Here is an 18,577-nt window from a genome sequence, read left to right as displayed (position 1 = left end):
TCAGTGAGGATCTCTGAATGATCCAATGTTGACCTAAATGACTAATGATGATAAATACAATCCACCTGTGTGTAATCAAGTCTCCGTATAAATGCACCTGCACTGTGATAGTCTCAGAGGTCCGTTAAAAGCGCAGAGAGCATCATGAAGAACAAGGAACACACCAGGCAGGTCCGAGATACTGTTGTGAAGAAGTTTAAAGCCGGACTTGGATACAAAAAGATTTCCCAAGCTTTAAACATCCCAAGGAGCACTGTGCAAGCGATAATATTGAAATGGAAGGAGTATCAGACCACTGCAAATCTACCAAGACCTGGCCGTCCCTCTAAACTTTCAGCTCATACAAGGAGAAGACTGATCAGAGATGCAGCCAAGAGGCCCATGATCACTCTGGATGAACTGCAGAGATCTACAGCTGAGGTGGGAGACTCTGTCCATAGGACAACAATCAGTCATATATTGCACAAATCTGGCCTTTATGGAAGAGTGGCAAGAAGAAAGCCATTTCTTAAAGATATCCATAAAAAGTGTCGTTTAAAGTTTGCCACAAGCCACCTGGGAGACACACCAAACATGTGGAAGAAGGTGCTCTGGTCAGATGAAACCAAAATGGAACTTTTTGGCAACAATGCAAAACGTTATGTTTGGCGTAAAAGCAACACAGCTGAACACACCATCCCCACTGTCAAACATGGTGGTGGCAGCATCATGGTTTGGGCCTGCTTTTCTTCAGCAGGGACAGGGAAGATGGTTAAAATTGATGGGAAGATGGATGGAGCCAAATACAGGACCATTCTGGAAGAAAACCTGATGGAGTCTGCAAAAGACCTGAGACTGGGACGGAGATTTGTTTTCCAACAAGACAATGATCCAAAACATAAAGCAAAATCTACAATGGAATGGTTCAAAAATAAACATATCCAGGTGTTCGAATGGCCAAGTCAAAGTCCAGACCTGAATCCAATCGAGAATCTGTGGAAAGAACTGAAAACTGCTGTTCACAAATGCTCTCCATCCAACCTCACTGAGCTCGAGCTGTTTTGCAAGGAGGAATGGGAAAGAATTTCAGTCTCTCGAAGTGCAAAACTGATACATACCCCAAGCGACTTACAGCTGTAATCGCAGCAAAAGGTGGTGCTACAAAGTATTAACTTAAGGGGGCTGAATAATTTTGCACGCCCAATTTTTCAGTTTTTGATTTGTTAAAGTTTGAAATATCCAATAAATGTTGTTCCACTTCATGATTGTGTCCCACTTGTTGTTGATTCTTCACAAAAAAATACAGTTTTATATCTTTATGTTTGAAGCCTGAAATGTGGCAAAAGGTCGCAAAGTTCAAGGGGGCCGAATACTTTCGCAAGGCACTGTATATACACACACACACGCTAACTCCACGTCCATCTGCTTGCAGGGCAGGCCCCCCCTCCCTTTCACTGCGAGGTGGACCCCTCCGTTTTTCAACCACCCCCGGACTACACCACTCTTGGTGCGGGCCGCAGCGAGCCAATGAGAGATGAGGATGATAACTTGCTGCAGTTTGCCATCCAGCAGAGCCTATTGGATGCAGGGACAGAAAGCGACCAGGTGAGACAGGAAATAAGTGTGTTTTTAGAGCTGGCAAATCCATTGTTTAATATAAGTCATTGATCCATATCTTAGATATTTATCAGCTTCAGATTTTCATGATGATTGCCATGGAAGTTCAGTAAGTACAAGACATGCATAATAATGCCTCTCTCTTTAGGTGACTATATGGGAGGCTCTGACTAACAGTCGTCCTGTTTCTGGGCACATACAGTCACCACTGTATGAGGACGACTCTCAGCTGGAGAGGTGAGAAATCCTACCTCCATTTCCCCTTCCCCTTGTCCATGTCAGATCATGTATTACAAGGCGTTTTCCTCTTTAGCGTTACCTTTTTAAACTGTCCTCCCGCTACCTCTCTGATAGGGCGATCCAGGAGTCCATGTCGATCTCATTGGCTGGTGGTGAGGAAGGAGATCCCGCATCTCCCCTGTCAGTCTCTCCGTCGGACCCCGGAGCCAACTCCCCTCCCTCCTACAGCTCAGTGGCTGAGCCCCGGATGCCGGGAGCGTTTTCCGCGGTGAACAGCTTTGACGAGCAGCTACGCATCGCCATGGAACTCTCGTGCAGGGAGCAGGAAAAAATGGACAGGTGAGAGAGAGAGAGAGGGGTTTTCTTGCTTTGTTCATCCATTGTTCTCTGACAAGAGGATAAGGAGAGGAACCCATCCTAGAAATGTTGAACATAGTCATGGAGAGGGGCATTAATAGGATGGAAGGAAAAGGATTTTAGGTGATTGACTTCCAGTTTCTATGCCAATTGACTTATGTTTCCTGTTACAGGGTGAGGCAGCAGGAAGCGGAGGAGCTGGAGAGGATCCTTCAGCTTTCGCTCTTAGAGAAGTAGCCACGGCGACGGCAGAGGATTGAGGAACAAACGTGTTAATTTATTGCTTTTTTTTATCCTGCAATGTTAAATTATTATTATTTTATTTTTCATTTGTTTATTTGATATCTTAATGGGGCACTGAAAGAGTACGGGTACAGTATTCACTGATGGAGGGAGTTAGACATGGTACTGGCCGCAAGGTGGGTAAAAGCAATAGGGTGGAAACTGCTTTGTGGGCAATTGCCATATTTGCTGTCGCCTGTCCAGTGGGAATGAGGGGGGGAGATGAGAGGGGGAGAGGTTGTCAAACTAGCACTGAGGCTCTGAGAGCAGATACTTTTGGATGGATGAAGAGGGAAACGTTAACATCACTTTGCATTTTGCTTTCTTTTTCACAACCCTGCTGTCATTATTTTGAGTGATAAAAATCCTTTAACCTTTGACCTATGATACAAAAAAATGCTTATATTAGATAATTATTGAAAAAAATGATGTTATAGTGTTTGAAACAGAATTATGTTGGTTGACTCTTGCGCGTGACTTGGAAAATACATTTACTCAATGTCCCTGAAGCATTGGTGTGGTAGTCCATTTCTGAATGTGTGTGTAAAGATGAACCATTCACAGACATCTAGGCCAGTGTTAATTTTTATGCAAAATGATATTACACAGAATCTATATAACATTGTGTTATTTTCAACTCGAGAGAAGCATGAGCTGTAAAAAATTAAATTTTAAAAAGGCAGCATGATTCAAACAATACAAACAAGACGATATTTACATATCACTACAGTTTAAACTTGATTAGTTTCTCTTTTTGTGGGGCTTATTTGAAAAAGTCGTTTGAATTAGATGTCATTCACTGAAGCCCGTTCTTCACGCGTTGGCACACGGAGGATTTTCAGGATGTTGCCTTGCCATTGGGACTTGATGGTACAAAGTCCCGTGCTTGTATAGTGCCTCAACCAATTTATGTCAGACATGAAACCATGCTAGATACAGTAGATGACGTAGCTACGTGGGGATTTAGACAAGATTACACTGGAGGGCGTTTTCCTCTGTGACATTTTGACCGTACTGCTGTTGGGGCGTGTTATTTTTGTATAGGGCGTAAAAACGGTGACCCAGTGTAGATCTGCTCCTTCCTCCTCTGTACTGCTATGCGAAGCTCCTGATGCAGATCTTTAGGTTCGGGGCCTGGAGAGTAGAGACAGACAGAAGAGAAGTTTAAAGTACAAGTCTGGGACTTCACCCACATCGATTGTAAACACACTGAGACACACCTGATATGTCATCTGCGTCCTGATATTCATTCCCTGCCTCCGTGGCTTTGGTTGGAATTAGGGGTATGGGATAGGAGGGAGGGATGTCCCCCGCCGGGGACTGTGTGTGGATCATCGGTGCCACTCTTGCCCTCGGGACTGTTTTGGATGGCAAAGTGGGCTTTTCGGGTGGCAGCTCTGATGGGCACAAGTTACACTGAATGATACAGGAGAAATGATATGATCATTACGGGATAGGTTTATCCTTAAGTGGTGAACAATGTTCCCTTTAAGCTGTGTGTGTGTGTCCCGGGGGAGCTGCACAGAAGAAATATCAGTCGGCGCAGAGAAGCACGAGATTGAACTTTACTCAACTTTCTAGATTTCCCCCCTTATTTAATCAACATTGCCCTGTACTGTGATCGAATCAATGCAGTAATAGCCACTTTCAATGCAACATACCAAAACAAAATGAACGATGCCAAACTTACTATACAAAACCAACTATGCAAAAGATTTTGTTGTAGGCAGAACGCACCGGAGATGGATTCTATTGCAATGACAGGCACAACTCAGCTGGTACTCTACACAGACTGGGTGCGCTATAACCAATCAGAGATGCAGTAGGCCTGTATTCAAATAGGCCATTGTCATATATGGATCTGTGCCATTCACTTTGAACTGGACTGTGTTTACAGCATGAGCGCTTCTGAGTAGATTTGCTTGTTTTGAGATCAAAGTGAGAGCTGCATGTAACCACGTGCACATTTGTTCATATCCCTTGTTAGTGAGTTCTTAGCCCAGTTATAGCTCATTTGTAGTCAGCAATAGGGGAGTGATTGCTTCCTACAAGAACACAAAATATGTACATTTCTAGACATCTTTGAAAAGCAAGTCAGGTAAAGAGCTTTTTTGTCTTAAAGAGGCAGTGTTGTATTTTGACACAGGCTTGAATAAGATAAATATCCAATAGCCTGAGGGTAGCATAATTTGTCAGATTTTCTGTAATAATGGTATTGGAATAATAATGCATTGTATTTTGTAAAGTGTGTTGTCTGCATCAAACAACACAACATTTGCAGTCACCTTGTCTGAAGTAAAAGTGGATTAACAGGTTAATGTTAAACCCTACATATTGTTTTCAAAAGTTTCATGGAATGTAGGCCTACATTGAACACCACACATTGGATGCTACTGTAGGCTGAATGATAGAACAGCTATTTCCATGGCAAAATGTTATGGGATCCATTTTCTCCATTTTTTTTGATGGTATTCCACTCTGGTAGGCCTACATTTTGATCAAATAGCCACAGTAGCCTAGTTGACCACTGTCTAAAACTGTAAATTAAAGTGGGTACAGCCTCTGTGTTCACAGTGAACACACCCTGGAAGATGCACAGAATTTTCACAACATTCAAGTTTGCGCTCAGCAGACCTGAAATTTGCTCGGTGCTGAAATGTTTTTGAGGGAGCATTGGTGGTGAATCAAGTTATTTGCTGAGTTATGATGCTCTCTCACCAATGCAGGTGTCGTAGGTCTGCGGAACCAGGTATGGTTGCAGACGGAACTCTGTCTCCATCAGGAAGTGGTCTAGCACCGCCGCCAGGGAAGGGACAGTCACCTGATGAAACAGAGATGCATTAGGAAGTTACCTCATATTGGAGGCAGGCATACGACAAACATGTCATTTCACAAAAACAACTTGACAGACTGTCAAGGCACTGAGCTTATATGGAGTGTCGTCTTTCATATCAGTGCTATGTTTTTAGCCCATCCTGATAGGATGAGAGTCCGGCTGGAGGAGCAGGACTCACCGGGGAATTTAGTTCTATGACGAAGCCTGTGTCTATGGAAAGCACTTTGTAGCTCTTCATCACCGGGCCACTGAAAGATAGAAAGAGTCCGGTAAGTCTTAAGAGTACTCACAATGTCTCCTCTCTACTCCCTCAACCACATACACTGTTTTCTTATAGGGTAAGGCTGCTGTTGTCAATACAGGTTTGTTTAGTGGATGGTGAAATACTTGAGGTCTGTAAGTAACAGGAGTTACAGGGTGTTGGTGTCTGCGGTTAAAGGTCAGGCTTCGGGGGTAAGGTGTTAAAGCTCAAGACCTGGGGTTGTCCTGTCTCAAGGTGATGGCGTAGTTAGTGTTGTCGGTCGAGGGACGGAGGATGATGTTGCCGTACTCTGTGTTCTCTTTCAACATCTTCTCTGCCTTCTGACGAGACACGGGGAAGAAACAGCTGGAGGGAGGAGGAGAAAAGAGGCTGAGAGGAGACGGGGAGAGAACAATACATTTTAATATAAAAAAAGGAACCGAAACACGACAATACTCACAGGGGGATTCCATTGAGGGTGTTGTCATATGTGTTGCCTGGGGAGGAGGAGGGATGGATAGGATAGGTGGTGGTAAGCAGAGGAGAACAGGCGGCCTGTCTCTTCTGCTCCTCAGACAGAACCTCTTCCAGCCTCAGTATCTGACCTGGGAGCAGCTGCAGCTTACTGGGGATCTCCCTCTGCAGGGCACATCATCATCATCAGTATCATCATCCACAAAAGATGCATAATACTAAGGTTTATATTTTTTTTCTCTCTGTCTATAATCACGCACCAGTGAAACAAATTGCAAGCTTGCTCTTTAGTTTAATATGGAAATTCTCTCTTGATACTTACCTCCAAGGAGTGTGGGTCAAAATAAGTATTGAACGGTGACAGTGTGTGTGTGTGTGCGTGTGTGTGTTATACTTACAGTGGCCACAGTCATGATGAAACCTCTCCACTCCTCTCCTGTGTTGGGGTTATCCACCTACATCAGATATCAACAGTTATAACTCCTGCCCCAGATGCCTGTTATGGCTGCACTATTGCGCAACACATTTTATATGACTATTTGCCAGTAAGACATCATGTATAGGAGTGGCAGCAATATGACTGAATGTAACATAAATTACCTTAAGCTGCACTTCCTCATTGGACAGGGTGAGAGTGTAGATGGTCGACCTGTTCTTTTGATAGGGAGCATCCATCACCATCGACTTCAACATCTGAAGGTCCAGTTTCTCTGAGTACTGACAGGGAATTGCATATCCGATTAGTCAAGTCATAGATCGATTCCAATACTTGATTCAAGTACAATAAAACTGAGAGATTAGATGAATGCAGCTATTCTCTTACTGTGTCGTGCATCTGGTCTGTGTACAGAAAGATTGTAGATCCACGGAGCTCTCCATAACAATTCTTGAAGTCCTGGAAATTGTCAAACCAGAATCAAAAGGAAGTCCACTACTCTATACGAGCAGAGACATGCCCAACAGCTTTACTTGATACAGTAAACATACCTAATTATAAATCTAACTTTGATAAGTTCACTATCCTTTTCATTCTCTCCTCTCTCCCTCGTGCTTACAGTCTGTCGTTCTCTCTCTACGATTCCTTATTCCCACTCCACCATTCTCTACCTCCTTACTTTCTCTCCAGTGTATTTCTTCAGCAGGTGTCCTGAATAGTACAGAGGTAGAGCTGTGATGGTGTCCCTCCTCTTGTACACCCCTACAGGAGATTCTGCCATGATCCTACTTATTCCCGGGTTCAAGTCAGGTCGGTTCGTTCTAGTTCAGTTCACTATAACCCAGACCAATTGGGTCCCTGAGATAGCCCTCTGTGACCCAGTCCACCACTGGAACGATTCACTCAGAACATTTACTCCTGCAGAATCATTTTGTGTGATTCATTGATTTAGCTTATCGTCTCCTCTCTCCCTCAGTCCTCGGGCAGTATAGGGACTTAGAGAATGATGAAGCAGTGTAGTGGCTTACTGAGGCAAATGTACCACCACTAGGTAGGGCGCCCTTTAGCACTTTGACCCGGGACTGACACGCGCAAGCGCCTGCACGCACACACACACACACACACACACACACACATACACACACACACACGCACAGGCACCCGCATAATCACTTTCCTTTTGCTTTATTTTTTTAGAAGTGTGCTTTATGTTGGACTGTTTCCCAAAATTGACTTTGTTTTTCCGGATGTGTCGCCTAACGACCACTGCCCTCAATGAGTATACAAGCCAGTTCTTCCCATTAACAATGAAGAATTGTATTTAAACCGTTGGGGGGAAACACACAACTGGATAGATCGAGAGCATGTCATTAGATGAGCACATGACTGACTGTGTTCTTCAAACTGCGCTCTTCCCAGAAGTCATGTCCACCTTTGGGAGATTGCAGACAAAGAACATCCTGAATCTCTGACACGTCTGGAAATGTATCACCCATCAGACCAACCAAACCAGCTTTGCTCCCCTCTCCAACTCCTCCCAAACTGCGGCCAGATCCATTTTATAAACCAATATTAAAAGTGTTATCGAACTAGATTTAAAAGTGTTATGTTCTACAACCCTGGCCTTATTTCCCATATCTCTTTAATATTGCCCAGCACGATGGTCTCTCTCTGCCTGGACTTATCTGGACACTAGTATCTATACAATCTGGTAAGACGAAGGGTGGGGGTGTGTGTCTTTTTGTCAACAACAGCTGGTGCGTGATGTCTAATATTAAAAAAGTCTTGAGGTATTGCTTGCCTGAGGTAGAGTACCTTACGATAAGCTGTAGACCACACTGTCTACCAAGAGAGTTCTCATCTATATTATTATACTAAGACCTCACTCAACCAACTCTATAAGGCCATTAGCAAACAAGAAAATGTTCATCCAGAAGTGGCGCTCCTAGTGGCCGGAGACTTTAATGCAGGCAAACTTAAATCAGTTTTACAACATTTTCACCAGCATGTCACGTGTGCAACCAGAGGTAAAAAACTATAGACAACCTTTACTCCACACACAGAGATGCATACAAAGCTCTCCCTCGCCCTCCATTTGACAAACCTGACCATAATTCTTTCTTCCTGATTCCTGCTTACAAGCAAAAACTAAAACAGGAAGTACCAGTGACTCGGTCAATAAAAAAAATGCATCCAATGGTATTGAGGAGTAAACCACCTTAGTCATTGGCTTCATCAATAAGACCGTATGTACATATCCCAACCAGAAGCTATAGATTACAGGCAACATCCACATCGAGCTAAAGACTAGAGCTGCCGCTTTCAAGGAGCGGGAAACTAATCTGGACACTTAGAAGAAATCCCGCTATGCCCTCAGACACACCATCAAACAAGCAAAGCATCAATACAGGATTAAGACTGAATCCTACTACGCCGGCTCCGACTCTTGTCGGATGTGTCAGGGCTTGAAAACTATTACAGGCTACAATGGGAAACCCAGACGCGAGCTTCCCAGTGACGTGAGCCTACCAGACGAGCTAAATGCCTTTTATGCTCGCTTCGAAGCAAGCAACATTGAAGCATGCACGAGAGCACCAGCTGTTCTGAATGACTGTGTGATAACGCTCTCAGTAGCTGATGGGAGCCACGGGGCCAGATGGATTACCAGGACGTGTACTTAGTTTAAAGCATGCGCCGACCAACTGGCAAGTGTCTTCACTGACATTTTCAACCTCTCCCCGACTGAGTCTGTATTACCTACATGTTTCAAGCCACTAGAGTCCCTGTGCCCACGGAAGTGAAGGTAACCTGCCTAAATTATTACCGCCCCGTAGCACTCACGTCGGTAGCCATGAAGTGCTTTGAAAGGCTGGTCATGGCTCACATCAACAGCATCCCCCAGGATACCCTATACCCACTCCAATTATCATACCGCTCCAACAGATCAACAGATGAAGCAATCTCTTTCGTACTCCACACTGCCATTTCCCACCTGGACAAAAGGAACACCTATGTGAGAATGCTGTTCATTGACTACAGCTCAGCGTTCAACACCATAGTGCCCATGAAGCTCATCTCTAAGCTAAGGACCCTGGGACTAAACACCTCCCTCTGCAACTGGATCCTGGACTTCATGACGGACCGCCCACCAGGTGGTAACAACAACACGTCTCCCACGCTGATCCTTAACACTGGGGCCCCTCAGGGGTGTGTACTTAGTCCCCTCCGGTACTCCCTGTTCACCCACGACTGCGTGGCCAAACATGACTCCAACACCATTAAGTTTGCTGACGACACAACAGTGGTAGGCCTGATCACCGACAACGATGAGACAGCCTATAGGGAGGAGATCAGAGAACTGGCAGTGTGGTGCCAGGACAACAAGCTCTCTCTCAATCTGAGCAAGACAAAGGAGCTGATCGTGGATTACAGGACAAGGCGGGACGATCAGGCCCCCATTAACATCAATGGGGCTGTAGTGGAGTGGGTCGAGACTTTCAAGTTCCTTGGTGTCCACATCACCAACAAACTATCATGGTCCAAACACACCAAGACAGTCGTGAAGAGGGCACGACAAAACCTTTTCCCCCTCAAGAGACCGAAAAGATGTGGCATGGGTCCCCAGATCCTCAAAAAGTTATACAGCTGCACCATTGAGAGCATCCTGACTGGTTTCATCCCCGCCTGGTATGGCAACTGCTCGGCATCTGACCGTAAGGTGCTACAGAGGGTAGTGCGTACGGCCCAGTACATCACTGGGGAACAGCTTCCTGCCATCCAGGACCTATATACTAGGTGGTGTCAGAGGAAAGCCCATAAAATTGTCAGAGAGAACCAGTCACCCAAGTCATAGACTGTTTTCTCTGCTACCGTGTACCGGAGCGCCAAGTCTAGGACCAAAAGGCTCCTTAACAGCTTCTACACCCAAGCCATAAGACTGGCCACCGGACTATTACATTGACCCCTCCCTCAATTTGTTTTGTACACTGCTGCTACTCATGGTTTATTATCTATGCATAGTCACTTCACCCCTACCTACATGTACAAATGACCTCAACTAACCTGTACCCCCGCACACTGACTCGGTACCAGTACCCCCTGTATATAGCCTCGTTATTGTTATGTCATTGTGTTAGAATTTTGTTGTTGTATTTATTGATGAAAAACGTAGTAGTTCAAAAAAGAACTAATCATTTCTTTTTCACTTTAGTTTCTTTGTTAAATATTTTCTTAACTCTCCTTAAACTGCGTTATTTGGTTAAGGGCTTGTAAGTAAACATTTCACGGTAAAGTCTACACTTGTTTTATTCAGTGGATGTGACAAATAAAGTTAGATTTGATTTGAATCCCTGCTCCTCCAGATCCTTTGGCTCCTCCTGTGAGTGTTGTGGTGACCTACACCCTATTGTCCCTGGTCTATTTGAGCGTGGGGTTTAACACGTCGTGTCACTTCCAGGTTATTGGTCTGTTGTGCAGTGTTACATGCATTACATTCAACACCATTGTGTGTGCTTGTGGTTTTTCCTTGAATTCTGTATGAGATTTCAGACATCAGGCATGATATGGTGGCAGTGTGAAGTAGCCTTAGTGCTTAACATATGATGTACAGAATGTTGCCCTGGTTGTTTCTGTACCGTTAAGGGCCGGCCATGGATGCTAGGGCACCCCATGTGTTCCTTTTTTTGGGGGGGGGGGAACTCAGTCGGGGCCTCAACTTACTTTTGAGAGAAAGAATAGTAGAATACACCAGGTGTAATTAAGAAAAATGTGGTTGTGCTCTTATGTCATTCCATTAGCCATCGATGTCAGCTAACAATTTTTAGATCGGTAACTAGTCTAGCCAGCTATGTAAACTTGTAGTAATCATGCCCGAATACAGACCAGGCACGTGCCCTGGGGCCCTGACCTCTAGGGATTTTGTTAGTCATTGTCACTCAGATAAATGAACGTGTCGTAAGTCATGGCAAAATGGGTAGAGCTGCAGGAAACTGCAGATTTTCTATTCTTTCTGCCCCATGGCAAAATGTGTATAATTGCAGGAAATGTACTAAAATGTTTCTCTGCCGTCAAGAGGGCCCTCTAATACATTTGCAAAAATGTCTTAAAAAGTATTTTCACTTTGTCATTATGGGTTATTGTGTGTAGATTGATGAGGAAAGAAATGTATTTAATCAACTTTTGAATAAGGTTGTAATGTAACAAAATGTGGAAAAAGTCAAGGGGTCTGAATACTTTCCGAATGCACTGTACTTCCACACTATGAGGTTGGAATAATACTGTGAAATTGTGAAAATGAGGATAAGGCCCTTTTAGTGCAAAAGCTGTTTGAAAAGACTGTCTGAAATGTTCACCTTTTTTGGTAGGATGGAGTTTTGGCCTGCCAGACAGTCCTAACAAAATTATTGCTTGAGAAGCAGTTTTTGTTTCTTTTTGACCATTTTAATTTAAAATAATCACAGTAAGGTACTTAATTGTTACCCATAAATGAATTGAAACTTTAGATAAAAACAGCTGCATTGGACCTTTAAGAATGGTTTTGTGTACTGTCTGAATACATTGAATATAAACACAAAGTTAGGCCTATATGAGTTTTTTTATCATGGGCCCAGAAATATAATTTAGAATTTATTAAAGGCATCACATCGTCCTTTGAAAAACTAAACGTTTTTGTCAAGGACAGGTCGCCTGCGGTTCAGGTGCAACTTCTGCTACCGGGACAAGTGACAGCTTCAAACCCCTCGACAGCATGTGGATGTTTTTGTTGTCCAGCCAAATGTAAGGGGTGGGGAAACCCCGGAAACATTATTACCCGAAGTCTGTCCAACACCGAAACGGTTGGTAAATCAACTTCCCATTTAGCTAAAAGTGATAGCAAGCTGGATTACCAAATTAGATAGCTAACATATTTTAAATACACTATTTCATAACTCTCTCATTTTACATTTTTAGTGGACTTTTAACAAGCCATCGCGGTAAGTTCGCAGTACGCTACACGAGGACACTGTCAGCACAAATGAAATAGTAACGTTAAGTTACAGTTGTAAATAACACTGAATAACCTATAAGCTAACAACAAAAATCATAGACAAATAATAATAAAATAAGCTAATGATGTCAAATCAATTGATGTCAAAATCATGGAGTGCAGTAACGTCAGCTGGGTGTCTCGTTAGTTGGAATAATGTCAGCAGCTAAATTCGCGAATGGTAATGTCAGCTATAATTTACAAAAGAAGATGACAAATGAAATAGTAGTTACAGTAACTTAGTTAGCTGACGTCTATTGGAAAAATGTCAGAAGCTAAATTCACTAATTAAGTTTTTATTGGCAAGTCAGTTAAGTAAGAACAAATGATTATTTTCAATAATGGTCTAGGAACAGTGGGTTAACTGCCTCGTTCACGGGCGGAACGACAGATTTGTACCTTGTCAGATCGGGGATTCGATCTTGCAACCTTTTGGTTATTAGTCCAACGCTCTAACCACTAGGCTACCTGCCACCTGGTCAGGTTTAAATTTTAGTTGCGAGATTCAAATTTTAGTTAGCATTGGGTGCGTTCGAGCGCAGTGGTCTAAGGCACTGCATCTCAGTGCTAGAGGCGTCACTACAGACCCTGGTTCAATCCCGGGCTGTATCACAACCGGCCGTGATTGGGAGTCCCATAGGGCGGCACATAATTGGCCCAGCATCGTCCGGGTTAGGGGAGGGTTTGGCAGTGGTAGGCCGTCATTGTAAAATAAGAATTTGTTCTTAATGGACTTGCCTAGTTAAATAAAGGTTAAATGTACAAAATAAAAAATAAATTATCCTAAGGCCATCGCCTTGCATAGAGCTCGCCAGCTTGTAGTCCTAAAACTAGGAAATGAGTTACCTCAGGTTTGATAAACGCCTAAAATAATGTCTGATGTTAACACAGGCTTAGGAGATCTTATACGTTTTGTTCTGTGAGATAATATCAGTCAGTTAACATTAAGTTGATGAATTATGAAGCCTTTATATGCTTTTTAAAATTATATTAATGCTTAAATTCACAAAAAGTGATGTTAGCTGATGAATATTATCTCATAGAACAAAACATATCAAATCTCCTAAGCCTGTGTTTACCACAGACCTCATTTTCGGCGTTTATTCAAAAACGCCATTAATTTCCCAATAGGCTTTGTCCAACGAACCATGGCGGAGTTAGCGCCTACAAAAAGACGCCATTACTATTTATCTTTATTGTGGGAGGATCTATTGTCAACCAATCGTTAGGGTTTTTGTTTGACCCACGCGAACGTGACCAAACATGACTGAAACAGGAACCAACTTTGCCACAGATGCATGCATACAGTGGCATAGTATAAATGAATGTGATATTTAACACCGTCACTGATTGTAAAATGTACACACATATGATTTAATTTTGTTAGTGTGTGATATCGGGGTTGGAACCATGTTTATTTCGACATTATAAAGACAAAGTTGTATTAAACAATGGCAACATTGCCATGTTGATCTGAGCCTTGCTGTCAGAAAACCGCATTGTCAGACTTTCGGCTGTCACAGATACATCTCCCTTGACTTTACTCCCAGTCGGTTGCTTCACCTTACCACTCAAACACGCCCTATGCCATTTCCATAGAGGGCAGGTGCTCCCATAGAGATGAGTATGACCTGTCTCCGCTCTAACGCCCAGGAAGCTCCAATTCAAACTCCCATTAGACAGCTGTGCAAGTGTTATAATGTCCAAATACATTTGTTACGCACAAAATATGGAGTTTCGCTGAGCAACTATCTTAATTTACACCCGTTACAGCCAGTATGTACTTCCAAAAAAGGTCTACATCAAATGAAGATAGTTGCTCAGCGAAACTACGTATTTTGTGCTTAACAAATTTATTTTGGCATAATAACGCTTGCAGAGCTGTCTAATGGGAGGTTGAATTGGAGCTTTCTGTGTGTTAGAGAGGAGGCAGGATGAAATGACACAGATAATGTGTTTTTCAGCCAGCAGGACAAGTTGTGGCATGTCTGCCGGTGATGGAAGTCAACGGACTGGCAAAACACAAAGCTATAATATTTACACAGCTGTAGTTTAGTTAGCTACGTTGATAGTACTGAGGTTGGTATAAAGGACCATACAAATTTGCCACATTTTGTCGACTGTGTGGTGTTGTATTTTAAACAGGGAGATCTGTCACACCTTGCCATCAGAGTGTGATGATGATGGGCCACCAGAATGATGAGGAAGAGCGTGGTAATAAAGACAACAGATTCTACATCGAGGCCTCCAGTAGCTCAGAAGGTGAGCTGGGGTTTAGTCAGTACAAACAGTCCAGCTCACCGAGAGCTCCCCAGGCCACTGGAGGAAACTCTCCCCTAGTTCTGGCCTTCCCTCTCTCGTCTGGCCGGGCTCTACGGGACGTGTCGCCACTGGACAGCAGCCCAAGCCCGAACTCCAGGCTAAGCCTCCACTCAGAGCAGGACCTGGACCTGGAGGATGATGATGAAGTCCTAGAGGAGTGGATGATCCTGGGAGGAGAGGAGCAGGAGGGAGATGGGGACATCCAGCTCAACCTGGGGTACTGGAGCAGCAGCTCAGAGTCGCATTCTGGAACAGAGGGTGAGGACCATACAGTTTAACACTTGACAGAGTTCTGCAGATGAGAGTTCCTCAGACAGAGAAAAGTTCAGCAGATAGATAATTCCACAGACTTAAGGAGTTACTCAGATGGAGTTCTATGGATGTTATATTGATTTATACCATTGTTGAATACTAGTTTCTGATTGGCTTGAAGGTTGGCTAGAGCGTGCATTATTTCCCTGTAACGCCACGGTATATCAGCACAGTAGAATTCAATGACTAGTTCATAAAAAATAAAAAAAAAGTTAACTTTTTATTTATAGTTTTTTTTACCCCTTTATAATTTCATGGTATCCAATTGGTAGTTACAGTCTTGTCCCATCGCTGCAACTCTCATATGACTTGGGAGAGGCACATAACCCAGCCAAGCCTCACTGCTTCTTGACACAATGCCCGCTTAACCCGGAAGCCAGCCGCACCAATGTGTCGGAGGAAACACCGTACACCTGGCGACCGTGTCAGCGTGCATGCGCCCAGTCCTCCACAGGAGCCGCTAGTGCGCGATAGGACAAGAACATCCCTGCCGGCTAAACCCTCCCCTAACCCAGACGACCCTTGTGCGCCACCCCTTGGGTCTCCAGGTCGCGGCCGGCTGCGACAGAGCCTGGACTCGAACCAGGATCTCTAGTGGCATAGCCTTAGACCACTGAGCCACTCGGGAGGCCAGCTAGTTCTTTCTTAGATGTTCTATATTTGATAATGTTGATTTTAAAACATAGGCATTGTTGTATTGGATTTTCATAATAGCAAGCTAGAACTGATGGTTTGGTTAGCTAAACTAGCAAGTCTGTTTGGTTACCAAGGCAACTACTTTAGATATCTAGGAAACCTGCTAGCTACTTCAGTGGATGTTGAACACATTTCTACCTGCAAATTAATACATTTATAGCAGCAAATGTGTTAAATTATTGCCATAGTTTAAAAGGGATAATCAACTCGGGACTCTATGCGTATAGCATATATATATATATATATATATATATATATATGGATATCAATGACTTGTTTGGACACAATGGTTTGCATGTGTTATAAAGGCGCTATGCTTGTTGTCTCTCTCACAGATGAAGAACTGAATGCAAAATATGCTCTCAAACACAACTGGGCCATAATAGAGAAGGACAAGGTACTACTATCATTAGTTATCACTACTCTGGAGTTTAGGTCAGTTTCAGTCTTCATGAAGCCCTCAGGTCTCAGAGGATTGGCTTGTTCAAACGATTCTTTATCCTGTTTCTGCCCTGTTCCGGTCCTGTGAAAACCAGCCACGCCCATACCGCTATTTCACCTCTGACCGGAGTCTCACCTGTCACAACTGCAACAAGACTGGACACCTGGCCAAGGGCTGTACCACCCCGAGGGTAAGACACACACACACACACACACACACAAACACACACACACACACACACACACACACACACACACACACACACACACACACACACACACACACACACACACACACACACGTGCTCCAACACTGCTCACGTTGTGTTTCTCTGTAAACAGAGGCGACCCACCTGTGTGTTGTGTGGGCTCCAGGGCCATGTCCAGAGGGCCTGTCCAAGCCGGCACTGCTACAGCTGTGGGCTCCCCTCACACGGGTACCAGCCCTGCCCTGAACCCCCTTTCTGGAACCAGCACTGCCACCGCTGTGGGATGGCTGGCCACCTATCAGATGTGAGTGTGTGTGTTTACCACAAGCCTTTATGTGTGTTTGTGTGTGTGTTTGCATGTAGCCATGAGCATGTGCAGTATGTGTTCATGTGTGTGTCTTTGTGTTGAGTTAATGTGTTCTGTGTCCTTCCCAGGCTTGTCCGGATAGATGGAGACAATTCCACTTCACAGTGAGTGACCATGGAAAGGAGGGGAGGGAGGAAGGGTGAATTATTAAAATATTGGAACATGTCCCCTGACTGTTTTGTCTTCTTGCTTTAGACTCAGCAGGAGGTTCCCCTCAGGCCACACGTTGACCACACCCACAAACACTGCAGACACACCGCTCACTGCTACAACTGCTCCAGGAGAGGACACCTCGGCCATGTGAGACCATCTACATCCGGTGTCTGTCTTTCTCTGTTTCTCTTTCTTTCTTTCTCCTATTCCTTTCTCTGTTTGTCCTTTAAAAAATAACTTATTGTCCCTCTATCTCCATTTCCCTCTGTATTTTTTGCTCACCCTTCCCCCCTTCTCTCAGGAGTGTACTCAGAGGAGGATGATCAGTGGGACGTTTGCCTCGCTCCCCTACGTCTGTCACTACGACAACAAGCAGGACATCGTCAAACTGAACACCAGGATACACAGAAAAGCCAGAGGTGATGCACTACACACACACACATACACACACAAACACACACAAACACACACAAACACACACATACACACACATACACACACACAAACACACACAAATGTGGCGCAGCATGTATTGTATTTGTTGTTGAATGTGTTTTGCATGCTGTCTCCAGAGCTAAGGGTGGAGGGCTTCACGCCTCTGTTAGAGCACCAGAGGACCTACGTGACACCAGGGGGCAGTAGTGAAGAGGAGCGGCCCTCCCCAGCTCCAGGGAGGAGGAGAAGCCTGGAGGGCAGGAGGAAGACGTGGCCGGAGAGACGCAGGGAGAGACGGGAGGTGAAGAAGCTGAGGAGAGAGGCCCAAGCCAGGAGGGCGGTTGGGACGACCAAATGGGGCTCAGACGAGGTTGTTTACACCAGGGACCACTTTAAGAACCCCCACAGAGAACCCATACCTCCCCCTCAGAAGAAGAGACGCCGTGAGGAAAGGAGGGAGAGCAAGAGTGAGGAGAGGAGTAGGAAGGGCAGAAGTAAAGAGAGCAGTAGGAAGAATAGAGAAGCAGAGAGGTGGAAGAAGAGAGGAGGGCTGAAGCGTGGGTACCTGTACCCCCGTGATGACTTGGGACCCATGAATGATTACCTCCTCTCCCCCAAAAATAGGGTGCGAATTTTATAAGAAAACAGAGATGTTGTGTTTGTATTGTATTCCATTATGCTTGAATAGCTGATGAGTGTCTTGAGAATTTTAGTCAAATTTTATGAACAATGTGGGTTTTATTATTTTTGGTAGAAATGGCTGGGTTGTGACATTGCAGGACACTGTTGGAGTATAGGAAAGGTTAAACAAATATATATTTTTAACGTATTCACCCTACTTGAATGATTGACAAATAAAGCATTAGGCTAGGGCGATGTCTTTATTTTCTTTATAGCGATTCGTTCACAATACCAAATACTGAAACAAGACTACTACATTATTTATTTGGTTGGTTCCTCCCCCTCGCTTACCAGACATAGTTAATCAACGCAGTGATCGATTCTTGTCGGGATAATCAATAATATGGCCTGAAAAGACACCACTCGTTTTATATCGAACAAATGCTCAAATAAATGTACTCGGGGAGTCTGATGATTTTTGCACATCGCAAGAAATGCGTCTTCAGATATTTCTGTGCTCGATTAGAGTGGTCT

At 44.1% G+C, this 18,577-nt stretch overlaps 3 protein-coding genes across 6 annotated transcripts in view; 2 read left to right on the top strand and 1 right to left on the bottom strand.

Annotated features, from left to right (window-relative positions):
• LOC110505026 (ankyrin repeat domain-containing protein 13D) overlaps positions 1-2,984 on the top strand; it is a 12,075-nt gene extending 9,091 nt beyond the window's left edge. Inside the window, exons 13-16 of the mRNA XM_021583963.2 lie at positions 1,412-1,584; positions 1,745-1,833; positions 1,951-2,175; positions 2,367-2,984. Of these exons, the coding sequence (XP_021439638.2) occupies positions 1,412-1,584; positions 1,745-1,833; positions 1,951-2,175; positions 2,367-2,430 (551 nt within the window). The 3' untranslated portion in view covers positions 2,431-2,984. The remainder of the gene's footprint in view (positions 1-1,411; positions 1,585-1,744; positions 1,834-1,950; positions 2,176-2,366) is intronic.
• Positions 2,985-3,058: 74 nt separating this feature from the next.
• Positions 3,059-7,515, bottom strand: LOC110505027 (signal-transducing adaptor protein 1). 2 transcript variants are annotated; one of them, XM_021583964.2, is made up of 10 exons: positions 7,142-7,515; positions 6,850-6,921; positions 6,627-6,743; positions 6,425-6,481; positions 6,013-6,191; positions 5,787-5,918; positions 5,490-5,559; positions 5,194-5,296; positions 3,696-3,872; positions 3,059-3,609 (listed from the first exon to the last, which is right to left on the bottom strand). In XM_021583964.2, exons 1-10 carry the CDS (start codon positions 7,241-7,243, stop codon positions 3,506-3,508), a joined length of 1,113 nt encoding a protein of 370 aa, XP_021439639.1. In that variant the 5' UTR covers positions 7,244-7,515; the 3' UTR covers positions 3,059-3,505. The 2 variants fall into 2 exon arrangements, with proteins under 2 accessions (XP_021439639.1, XP_021439640.1); XM_021583965.2 differs by lacking the exon at positions 7,142-7,515 and adding an exon at positions 7,014-7,117.
• A 4,638-nt stretch (positions 7,516-12,153) lies between these two features.
• On the top strand, positions 12,154-18,295 carry LOC110505024 (zinc finger, CCHC domain containing 7). Of its 3 annotated transcripts, none has more exons than XM_021583960.2 (9): positions 12,154-12,296; positions 14,633-15,067; positions 16,153-16,214; positions 16,354-16,449; positions 16,601-16,771; positions 16,903-16,938; positions 17,030-17,134; positions 17,289-17,406; positions 17,560-18,295. In XM_021583960.2, the coding sequence occupies exons 2-9, from the start codon at positions 14,665-14,667 to the stop codon at positions 18,060-18,062; spliced, it is 1,494 nt and encodes a 497-aa protein (XP_021439635.2). In that variant the 5' UTR covers positions 12,154-12,296; positions 14,633-14,664; the 3' UTR covers positions 18,063-18,295. The 3 variants fall into 3 exon arrangements, with proteins under 3 accessions (XP_021439635.2, XP_036825504.1, XP_021439634.2); XM_036969609.1 differs by having other exon boundaries at positions 12,279-12,434; positions 16,634-16,771; XM_021583959.2 differs by having other exon boundaries at positions 12,279-12,434.
• The last annotated feature ends 282 nt before the right edge of the window (positions 18,296-18,577 follow it).

This window comes from Oncorhynchus mykiss, chromosome 31 (assembly GCF_013265735.2).
Source record: "Oncorhynchus mykiss isolate Arlee chromosome 31, USDA_OmykA_1.1, whole genome shotgun sequence".
NCBI lineage: Eukaryota > Metazoa > Chordata > Actinopteri > Salmoniformes > Salmonidae > Oncorhynchus > Oncorhynchus mykiss.
This window is presented reverse-complemented; position numbering and strand designations above follow the sequence as displayed.